The following is a 12,531-nucleotide window of genomic DNA, read 5'->3' as shown; positions in this document are numbered from 1 at the left end:
TCAACCTCCAGAGACGCTGAAACCCTGGAACAACGAGAATCTCGCCTACAACAAAATCGTGTGAGAGCTTCAACCTCCAGAGATTCTGAAAATCCCGAACAACGCAACGAACGGCTTCGCACTAATCTATCACGACCAAATCGGTTCATTGCTCGCAGTGCCACAACAAGATGCGAAATTTCTGCAAATTTATTTCACTGGAAATGATGCACTGGAAGTAGACAAGCGTTACGCAATTAGTTCTGGGATCCGACGCGAGATCATTTCAAGCTTGCAGGCAATGTTCCATGAACAAAACAATTTGATTCGCCTTTTTGAAACAGCTCTGGATCAAATGCCATAAGATGGCTATAGTGTTGTTATTAGAGCAGACAAAGCTCCTGCTGGTGAACATGAAAGGCGCTTCAATGCTCCAGTAACAGGGGATGTTGCAATTGTAATAGTTGGCACCGAATTCGATCGATCGTATGATGCACTCCAATATCCAGTGCTGTTTCCCCATGGAGAAGAAGGATATCATTTCAACATCAGGCAAGTCGACCCCAGCACAAGTGAAGCGACGACAAAGAAAGTGTCCTGCATGGATTATTATGCAAACCGCATTATGATTCGTGGAAATGAATCCAATCATATCTTAAAATGTCGTGAATTATTCCAACAGTTTATTGTGGACATGTACGCGAAAGTCGAAAGTGAACGTCTTCTTTTCATTCGCTTAAATCAAAAGAAGCTGCGCGTTGAAGAATACGTTCATTTACGTGATGCAGTTGCTAATGATGGAAACATTGCTGACATTGGACAAATGGTAATTTTACCTGTAACATACACAGGAAGCCCGCGGCACATGCACGAATACGGGCAAGATGCTATGACGTACGTTCGAAAGTATGGACGACCGGACCTATTCATCACCTTCACTTGCAATCCATCGTGGAGTGAAATAACCGAATTGCTTTTTGCAGGCCAGAGCTCATCGCACAGACATGATCTTCTCACTCGAATATTCAAGCAAAAGCTAATAAGTCTTATGAATGTCATCACGAAGAATTTTGTTTTTGGAGAAACCAGATGCTGGATGTACTCAATTGAATGGTAAAAGAGAGGCTTACCACACGCTCACATTTTGATTTGGTTGAAGCAAAAAATTATACCTACACAAATTGATAGCGTTATATCAGCCGAGCTTCCAAATCAAGCCGAAGATCCCATTCTTTTTGAAATAATCAAGAAAAATATGATTCATGGGCCATGCGGTACTTTTAATCCTAATTCACCATGTATGCAAAACGGCAAATGCACAAAGCGATATCCACGTGAGTTGATTACTGAAACTCAAACTGGAGGTGATGGATATCCTCTGTATAGGCGAAGAAATCCCACTAATGGTGGATACACAACTACTATTAAGATGCGAAGTGTAGATATCGGCATAGACAATAGATGGATCGTGCCATACTCGCCACTACTTTCAAAAATGTTTAATGCTCACATCAATGTTGAGTATTGTAATTCGGTAAAGTCCATAAAATATGTTTGTAAATATGTTAACAAGGGCAGTGACATGGCAGTATTCGGATTAGCAAATCGAGGTGATTAGATCACGCAATATCAAACAGGGCGCTACATCAGCAGTAACGAAGTAGTATGGCGGATATTTGCATTCAATATTCACGAACGATATCCAACGGTTCAACATCTCGCTGTTCATTTGGAAAATGGTCAGCGGGTTTACTTCACCGAAGAAAATGCGCAAAATAGAGCAGAGGAACCACAAAACACAACACTGACTGCTTTTTGCGAATTGTGTACATCCGAAAATTTTGCTAAAACGTTGCTGTATCAAGATGTGCCCAAATATTATACTTGGAACACATCGACAAAAAAGTTCAACAGAACAAAAAGAGGTGCAATTGTTCCAGAGCATCCTGGTATATATTCGTCCGATGCATTGGGACGTGTGTATACTGTTCATCCAAATAACGCCGAGTGCTATTATTTGCGGTTGTTGCTGCATACAATCAAAGGGCCGACATCATCGACGGAGTAGAATGCCAAACGTACAGAGAAGCGTGCTTTAAACTGGGATTACTTGAGAATGATCAGAATTGGAACACAACTCTGACCGAAGCATCACTCACGTGCCATCCAAAGCAAATACGAACTTTGTTTGCGATAATTTTAACAACATGCGCACCATCGAATCCTCGACAACTGTGGGAAATGCATCGTGAAAGCCTCAGTGAAGATATTCTAAGACAAGCACGTGCAAGCGATCCAAGTCAGGAATATTCGGATGACATTTTCAATGAAGCTTTAATATTAATGGAGGACTTATGCATGTCAATCAACAACAAAGCTCTTTGTCAACTCGGTATGCCAGCACCGACACGAGATAGAAATGCTGTACAAGACAGAGACTTGATGCGAGAACAGCAGTTTGATGCAAATCAGCTTGAACGATTTGTGCAAACGCAAAAAGAGTTTTTAGTTGCTGATCAGAAAAAAGCTTATGACAAAATCATGCAACGTGTAACCAAAGGAGATGGCGGAATTATCTTCCTAGATGCTCCAGGAGGTACCGGGAAAACTTTCCTCATCAATTTAAAATTGGCGTCAGTTCGAATGCGAAATGGGATTGCAGTAGCAGTAGCATCATCGGGGATTGCATCAACACTACTTGATGGAGGACGTACAGCGCATTCAGCACTTAAGCTTCCATTGAATTTGCACCAGACCGACACATCTACATGCAACATCAGCAAAAACTCTGGTATGGCCATAGTCCTTAAAACGTGCAAAATTATAATTTGGGACGAATGCACCATGGCACATAAGAAATCGCTCGAAGCACTTGACCGAACTCTGCGAGATTTTCGTGGAAAAGACCAACCGATGGGAGGCGCTCTTATACTTCTTGCAGGTGCAGACGAGCTGAACGCGTGCTTAAAGGCATCGCATCTGTGGAACTATGTCGAAAAAATTACGCTCACAACAAATATGCGAGTGCATTTGCTGCAAGATACGTCTGCCCAAATATTTTCAAAGCAACTTTTAGATATCGGAAACGGTAAAGTTCATATTGATCGCACAACAAATGAGATATCATTTCCGTCCAACTTTTGTCAAATGCAGCAGAGCATTCAAGACGTCATCGACAGAGTATTTCCGAACTTAACGATCAACTACCGAAATCCGGAATGGCTCCGCGAACGTGCAATTTTAGCTCCGAAGAAAGATGATGTTAGTAAATTAAACGGTCAAATTCAATTGAAAATTCCAGGAGAAGCAGTCGAATATAAATCGATTGATACAATAATGGACAAAGATCAAGCTGTTAATTACCCAACTGAATTTCTTAATTCTTTGGAGCCACCTGAAATGCCTCCTCATTCGTTGGCGTTAAAAGTTGGATCACCAGTGATGCTTATTCGGAACTTGAACGCGCCGAAACTGTGCAACGGAACCAGAGTGATAATAAAAAAATTAACACCGAATTTGATCGAGGCAACAATCATCAGCGGTAAATTCAAAGGCGAAGATGTGCTGATTCCACGTATACCGATGATTTCCAACGATTTACCGTTCGAATTCAAGCGGCTTCAATTCCCTTTGCGCCCTCCCCCCCTAACTTTCAAATTTTCCTTATATATAAATAAAATAGTACCCTGGAATGCCAGCTTAATAGGGTCGAGCCCCCCTAAATTTCATTCTGGCTACGCCGATCTACACCTTGCTTTGCGTCAACGGGGCGGAATTCTAAAACCAGTTTTTTTGTTGTTACATATATGCTATTGCAAAATTCACTTAGAATTATTTTTAGTAAGCGTGTTAATTTTCCTTGCGTTATGTTAATAGACAGAAGCAGACTAATTAGTGATAATGTGATGAAAGTAAAGTTACATGCGATATTTTTTTCCGAATTAACGGCGAACTGTACATATCGACCCTAATTACTGGTTAAGCAGAATTTTATTTAGATAATTTAACAAAAAGGGATAGTTCATAATTAATTGAAATGATTGGAGTTAAATTTTATTTCCAAATTTGAATTTCGAACGCTCCTATTCATAGTATAGCCCTGTAAGACTTAGAGTATAAGATTTTTTTTTTGGTAGAATAAATATGTAAGTTCATCTGTACATCAGAATGTGCTAATTGCTTTTCTTATTTGTTGGTAATGCGGGTCGTTTAAAGTTGCACTGTGGATTTGGGGAAAAATGAAGTGCTACCCGAATCATTGGAAGGGAGGGCGAAGACAAGCACCCGCAATCTAATTCCATCTATAAGTACTCTTGACTTTCCCTTGATTTTGACGTATAAGTAAGATCCGTGGCAGCTTGTTTTATGTGAACACAGTGTTTAATTTCAGTTCGAATTAGTAGGGTAATCCGGGACTCTGAAATCATAGTTTTGTAATGGGTACTGGAAGAAGCTATGTCAAGAACTCCCCCAGCCGGCTGCTAGCTAGTTTATTGAAGGGTCCCGCCCCGACATAGTCCTTCCCAGAACGCGAAGACACACCTTTTTTTTGGCTACCCAAAATAGCTCATTACACATCACAAACGAAATTTCGGTCGGGGAACATAATAGTAGCCTTAGTTTCTCGCAAAAAGTTGATCTGCTTTTCCAAATGTCGCAAAGTGGTTCTTTGGGAGGTGCGGGAAGTGATGACCCTATAGAGAGCAATCCACCCAGCGACTCGGCAGCTGCTGGTTCAAAAGCTCAGAGGAGTGAGCCTGCCAAGGCGATCGTGAGCCACCGAGGTTGAAGAAAGTCGACCTCGAGAAGTGACATATTAAATTCGACGGCACTACCAAAGGAATGAGCGTAGAAAGTTTTGTTTTTCGGGTTGAAAAGTTGAGGGAACAAAATAACATCTCTTTCTTCCAGCTTTTCACGGACTTTCACTGTCTGGTTTCCGGCGGCGCCTTGAATGGCAGGTACTCGAAGACCAAGCGGATAATCCTGAATTTGGATATTTCGAGATGAAAGCCGAGCTGCTAAACCATTTTACGACTGCTGAGTCCGACTATGAAAGCATCCGTGAAATAATGGAACGAAATCAACAGCCCAGTGAAAGTTTTGATGACTTCTATAGCGAAATCCATAACATGACTTTTAGGCTCCGAAAAAATATCCCTGAGAGGGAGATGGTAGGAATAATAAGGGGTAACCTAAAGGCATACTTAGCCAATTTGACGTTCGCGTCCAAAAGGGAAACTCTGGCGGAGCTGAAGTCAGAGTGTAAAAGAGCTGAGAAGGTGATAAAGGAGAACAAGAGTAGAGCTAGAGCCGTAAACGAGTTAGAAATAGAGCCAGTAGAGAACTCAGACAATAAAATGTTAGAAGCGTTTGATAGGAACAAACTTGATAGGAAACCACAACACTCCATCCCAGTGAAGAACTGTGATTCTACGTCCACGTCCGCATCTGTTTGTCCTACGGTGTCCAAGTCCACCATTAAATCCCTTTGTCCTTCACCCTTCCACTTAATGTTGTGTTTCTCATGCGGCATGCCGGTGGACCACTATACGAAAAACCCGGCTGAGGTCCAAAGAGAAACCAAGTGTAAGTCGTCATTTCATAATATGTTGTGTTTTGCTTGTGGTGGTGATTCGTCCTTTTGTGTTTATAAAAGTAAAGGAAACTCCAGTCTGGCGGAGATAACCGGGGGCTTCAGCCAGGAAATGGGCAACCCGGAGGAAAAGAAATGAGGGTACTAAAAAGAGAAAAGGAAACTGAAGTTAAGGAAAATAATGAAGTTGAGAAGAAACAGGAAATAAAAAGTTTACATCAGCGAAAGGTGGAATATGAGGAGGCGCGTAGGCGAATATTTTTGGAAGAAATAGTAGGTAAGAAGAAAAAACATAGGAACTTTAAGAAAATAGCTAAAATGAGCGAAAAGCAGAAGAATTTGAAAAGAATTTATAATAAAATAGTTTCCACTATAGTGATCCTTAAAGTAGACAATAGGTTCTTTGCCAAGACCACGATTGTGGGGTACGAAGTGTTAGCCCTACTGGATTCCGGTGCTGGTGATAGCTGTTTAGGAAAGAACGCAAGTGTGCTATTGAAAGGTAAAGAAAATATGATTCTGCCAATCAGGGGCCAGAATATTAAGATAGCTAACGGAGGAGAGACTGCCGTAGTTGGAGCCATCAAGTTACCAGTGTTGTGAGACAACCAAACAAGGGAATTAGAGTTTTTAATAGTACCTGGTCTTCAACAAGAGGTGTATTTAGGTATTGACTTCTGGTTAGCTTTTGGAATGAGTATTGTGAGCAAGGGAATGAATGGGGGTGTGAATGATTCTAGCGTTTCCGAACTCATTCACGCCGATGGTGCTTATCCTTCGATGCCGTGCAACATGTTCTGACATCAGAACAGACGAGCGCCTTGGAATGGGTGAAATCTCAGTTTCCCTCATTTGCAGCGTTAGGGTTAGGCCAGACAAAGCTAGAAGAGCACGTTATTGAGGTAACTAACGAGAATCTGCCAGTTAAGCAGCGTCACTACCCGATTTCGCCGGCCATACAAAAACTAGTGTACGCTGAACTCAACAGAATGCTGAGCATGGGAGTCATCGAAGAGCCCAATAGTAGCAGGAGCTCACCGGTCTCATTGGTGATTAAAGGAATGAAAAATCGCCTCTGTTTAGATGCCCGTAAGGTAAATGAAAGGACAATAAAGGACGCATATCCACTCCCACACATAGACGGAATTCTCAGTAGACTCCAGAATACCAGGATCATATCCTCGATTGATCTAAAGGACGCGTTTTGGCAGATTCCGTTAGAACGCAAGTCGAGGGAAAATACTGCTTTTACTGTACCTGGTAGACCACTGTACCAGTTCACAGTCATGCCTTTTGGACTGTGCAACGCGGCACAAAGAATGTGTCGTTTAATGGACAAGGTCATACCCGCTTCGTTACGTGAATGTGTATTTGTTTATCTAGACGATTTGTTAGTGTGTTCAGAAGATTTCTCGTCCCATATATGTTTGCTAGAAAAAGTCGCTCGATGTTTGCGTGATGCAAAATCGACAATAAACGTAAAAAAAGCAAGTTCTGTTACAAAGAGGTGCGATATCTCGGCTACGTAGTCGGTGATGGGTGTATCAGAACGCATTCCAACAAGGTTGCGGCTGTGAGAGACTTTCCCGAACCTAAGATCCCAAAACAGCTGGACATGTCGGGTTGGTACCGTCGATTTATCCAGGATTATGCGATCATCGCAGCTCCACTGCACGACTGCCTCTCAAAAGACAAAATCAAAAAGTTTACGATGACTGACGAGGCCAAAGCTTCCTTTGAGAAGCTCAAACAAAGTTTGATTATGGCGCCCGTACTGACTCATCCGGACTTCAACAGACGCGTCTATATCCAATGTGACACATCGACAGACGGAGTGGGAGGGGTTTTGTTTCAATTAGACGACGACCAAAACGAACGACCAATTGCGTATGTTTCAGCTAAGCTAAACAAAGCCCAAAAGAATTACAGCATTACTGAGCTCGAATGCTACGCTGCGATCGTAAGAGTTAAGAGGTTCAGGCCATACGTCGAAGGTCTTCCATTTACCATCATCATGGACCATGAAAGCCTAAAGTGGCTTATGCACCAAAAGGATTTATCTGGCAGATTGGCGAGATGGAGCTGAAACTTCAATTTCGAGATTGAGCCCAGAAAGGGAGCTCAAAACGTAGTGCCTGATACGCTATCAAGGATGAATATGGACGAACTAAAATTAGGCGATCAAGTGTTGGACGTATGCTTAGAATCTCCGTGTTTTGCGTCGGAAGAATACGAAGAGCTGAAAAGGACCGTGACGGAAAACAAAGACAGACTTCCTGACCTCTGTGTATCGGACGGCTACGTGTACCGGCGAACAAGGTTTGACAGGGGGGACGAGCTTCTAGCGGACCAAGTCTGAAAGCTTTGGGTTCCGTCTGAGTTGCGACCGGGGCTGGTTGAGCCTTCTCACGGCTCACCTTCGGCTGGTCATGGTGGTATTCACAAAACCTTGGCACGACTGTGCGAGAAATACTACTGGCCAGGGATGGTAGCCGATGTATGCGGCCACATAAAAGATTGTGAAGTTTGTAAGACGAACAAAACACTAAATGTTTTTAAGAGACCGTTAATGGGCAAACAGCATATAACAGAACGACCTTTTTAGCGTTTGTTTATAGATTTTATGGGTCCGTTTCCTCGTACTTGTGACGGTAATGTGTATGTCTTTGAATGTCTAGATCATCTGTCGAAATTCGTGTTCTTAAAACCAATGCGTAAGGCAACTTCAGCTGTAGTTATAAAGTATTTTGAAAGGGATATTTTCCACGTATTCGGTGTACCCGAATACATACACTCCGATAATGGAAAACAATTTGCTTCTGACATGTTTGGCAGTTTTCTGGAGAAATACGGCACAAAGCGTATTAAAACAGCGTTCTACTCACCTCAAGGAAACGCTGCCGAGAGGGTCAACCAATCTGTGCTACAGATAATCAGGTCTTTTATCAAAGAAAACCAGAGAAACTGGGACAAGCATGTCAGCGACGCGGCCCTCGCACTTCGCAGTGTTGCGCACTAAGCAATCAATACATCGCCGTATCACGCCACTTTCGGTATGCCTAGGATACAGCATGCTGCATCATACGAGCTATACCGAAAGTTGGGCGCCCTGAGAGACAATGATTGCGAGGTTGCGGCAACGAGCGATAGGCTGAAAGTGATAAGAGACAAAGTTATGAAAGAGCTGAAGTTAGCCCATGAAAGGAGTAAGAAGGTTTATAACACTAGGGGCTGGTTTCTCCATCTCAACTTAACTTAGTTAAGCCAATTTTCTTGACTTAGTCATGAATAAGCTGTGTAAAACGTAGGCTAACTTTTGACTTAAGTCCAAAAAGTGGCTAAACTAAGTTAAGTTGAGTTGGAGAAACCAGCCCTAGGAGTTGGGATATAAAATTCCAAATCGGACAAGTGGTATATTGCCTAAATTTTAAACAAAGCTCGCAAATTGATAATTATAACGCCAAATTAGCTCCAAAATATATGAAATGTATCGTTCTAAATGTTATCGGAAATTCAATGTATGAGCTTGGTGATAGTAAGGGGAAAAGGTTCGGCATATACCACGCTAAAGATATGTTTGCAAAATAGGGGTAAGGTTATATGTAGCCCTGTGTGGCATGTTGCTTGTTGAATGTTATGTGCGTGTGCTAAATGTTCTTTGTTACAGATATGGTTGACTTTTATTTATATTTGACTTTATTTAAACCTGACTATATTATTTATTTTATTTTGTTCTTTTTTTATTACCATTCTTGACTATTTTTGTGATTATTTTTATTATTTATACACTTTTATTTATTGACTTATCTTAAGATTTATTTATTTATAAATTTAGTTATTTATACACCATATGCTTACTGTGATATTTTATTTTTATTATTATCTTTTTTTATTCTACCTGTGATATTACTTTAGTTATACTTGTTTACATCTGTGATATTTATTTAACTACTTATTTCTGTCATCTGTGATATAGAATAGGATTGAGTAAATATAAGTAGACCTGTGTTATCGTTTTTTAAATGTATACTTACGCTCAGTGATTAGTGACAATGCTGCCCGGCTATGAGTCGTGGGTCGAGGCCACACGTTGGACGCAATAAAAACAACAAGACAGGCTGCGCTGTTAACTCTTTTACGCACACGCTCCATGTTGCAGGCACCATCGGCGGCTGCGTGCGTATCAGGCACTTGAACGAAAGTGTGGGTGTAAGCATGTGTGGGTGCAGACATAGTAGCCATAATGCCACAGAAGTGCCGGCAACACATGTTGCGGAAAAGTTTGCAACATGTAGCGCCATCAACGTGTGTGGCGGGCAAGTTTGGGACATGTAGCACTAGCAAGAAATGCATCGGTGAAGCGGTGTGAGTGTGTGAGTGTGAATGCGGTATCTGGTTGGGGGACCGTTGAACCGAATTGCGGTTCGCCTGAGTGAAATTTGTTGACTTAGACACCCGTATAAAAGGCCCTAAAGATGGCCAACGGATTCATTATAGTGGTGACATGTTATTTGAAGGTGCTAGTGAAAGTGCAAAGTTCCCTTAAGATAGTGTGAAAAATATAAAAAAAAAAATAATAAAAATAAAACTGTCCATAACCCGCACAGCTAGCGGTCCCGCACATATATCGCCAACCGTCCGGTGAAGAAAATTTTTTGATGTCGTCGAATTTGGCTAATTGGAATAGGAGGTAAGCTCTAAAGATTCCTATTAAAGGTGTAGAAATCAAGTGTTTTGCGTTACTAGTGCCGCCATAACAAATAATTTGGCATAAATAAATTCTTATGTACGTGCACGCACAGAAGATTTATGGAAATATATGTGCGTGATATGCAAGTTTACATAAGCGTAGCATAGCGAAAATGCGAGCATAACGATTAAAATGTGTGTGTTTTGTTTTTTTCAGGTCGCCCGCGGAGCAATTGCAAAAGGACCTTTAAAGGCAATGCCTGGATGAGTTTTTGTGACCCCCACGGAGGAAGGAACGTCGCCGCTATAAAGTTGACAGCAATATATATTTACACATGAGCATCTGTGTCACCCATACCCAACCATCAAATTTTGGGACAAGAAGCACCGCTCATACACCACTACTACTGGACGGAAAGTCGCAGATACTTTGGTGAGGGATACCCACTTCCATAGGCCACCAGCAGCAAAATCGGATTTTGGTGTCTGAGCCAGGATCAACGTAAGACGCTGACCACCTGCTCTAGAGTGAGCCGAACCTACACAAGTGCACAGGAGAGGATTAAAGTCTACGTGGTAGCCAGAGCATCGACGACGTCAATATCCCCAACTCTACCAGCAGTGGATGAAGAAAAAAATCACTCTAGTTTTATTGAGTTTTTTTTTATTCAGTAGAAATGTTGCTCAGTTAGAGTTTTATTCAGTATTTTTTGTTTGTATTCATTCGAAGTTTTGCTAAGTTGAAGTTTTATTGAGTTTTTACATTAAGCATTTAGCCTTAGGTATTAAGAGAGTTTTCAAAGTACATATAAGTTTTTAAGTATATAGTTTTTTATAAATAGCAATATTACTAAGAGAAGAGTTAGTTTGTAGTTGTATTACTTACCTAGTTTCTTCCGTCCATTTTCCTTTATTCCTTTTTTTGACTTTTTTTGTATGAGATTTCAGTTTTTACACAGTTTATCACATTTCTCTTTTTATACCCGAGCGCACTTGTGCACAAGGGTATATTAATTTTGTTCACATAACGGTTGTTTGTAACAGCCAAAACGAATCGAGATAGATATAGACAAATGTATACATAAATGATCAGGATGAAAAAAGAAATCGATTAAGCCATGTCTGTCTGTCCGTCCGTCTGTCCGTCTGTCCGTCTGTCCGTGTACACGATAACTCGAGCGAAAATTGAGATATCTCAACGAAATTTGGTATGTAGGTTTCCCTTAATCCAAGGTAGGTTGGTATTGAAAATGGGCGAAATCGGACTTTAACCACGCCCACTTCCCATATAACGGTAATTTCCAGAAATACGAAAACTGCGATATTTTAGTAACTACTGAAGATAATTCACTCAAAATTGATATTTACAATAATTTTCAGACGAAAAATAAGAATATTATAAATTTTTGGAAAATGGGCGTAGCCACGCCCACTTATGGTTACATGTGTATATCTTGGTAACCGCTGCACCAATTTCTTCCAAACTTGGCACAGTTGTTGGCCTTCGCATAACATACCAAATGGCCGAAAATTTTTAAAATCGCTCAATAACCACGCCTACTTCCCATATAACGGTAATTTTCAGAAATACGAAAACTGCGATATTTTAGTAACTACTGGAGATTATTCACTCAAAATTGATATTTATAATAAGTTTTAGACGAAAAAATAAGAATATTATAAATTTTTGGAAAATGGGTGTAGCCACGCCCACTTATGGTTACATGTGTATATCTTGGTAACCGCTGCAGCAATTTCTTCCAAACTTGGCACAGTTGTTGGCCTTGGTACAGCATAAAAAACCGCCGAAACTTTTTAAAATCGGACAATAACCACGCCCACATCCCTTATAACGGTAATTTAGAGAAATACAAAATCTTTGATAAATCATTAAATATTGAAGCTAATTTATTCAAAATTGATGCTTGCAACAATTCTTTACCAAGAAATACGTTTATGGTAAAATTTTGGAAAATGGGCGTGGCACCGCCCACTTATGATCACATATAAGTACATACATCGGTAACCGTTCTACCAATTTGTACCAAACTCGGTATGGTTATTGTACTTGCCACGTGTAAGCAAAACGTTGAAAATTATTGAAATCGGACTAAAATAACGGCCGATTCTCATATAACGGTAAATTTAAGAAATGCTTGAAACTTCAATATTTCGAAATTGAAGGACGCTAATTTACTCAAAATTGATACACCTCGGCTTACCATCTAGCGGAAGGTTTCGGAAGGGTGAAAAAACATATATTTAAT

General features: G+C 40.8%; 1 protein-coding gene across 1 annotated transcript in view; it reads left to right on the top strand.

Moving 5' to 3' along the window:
• Positions 1 to 2,220: 2,220 nt before the first annotated feature.
• Positions 2,221 to 12,531, top strand: part of LOC118750261 — a 17,935-nt gene continuing 7,624 nt past the window's right edge. The window contains exon 1 of the mRNA XM_036484987.1: positions 2,221 to 3,553. Coding sequence (XP_036340880.1) covers positions 2,221 to 3,553 — 1,333 coding nt within the window. The remainder of the gene's footprint in view (positions 3,554 to 12,531) is intronic.

Source organism: Rhagoletis pomonella, unplaced genomic scaffold, assembly GCF_013731165.1.
Source record: "Rhagoletis pomonella isolate Grant_MI unplaced genomic scaffold, Rhpom_1.0 Rhpom_scaffold_00184, whole genome shotgun sequence".
Classification (NCBI taxonomy): Eukaryota; Metazoa; Arthropoda; class Insecta; order Diptera; family Tephritidae; genus Rhagoletis; species Rhagoletis pomonella.
This window is presented reverse-complemented; position numbering and strand designations above follow the sequence as displayed.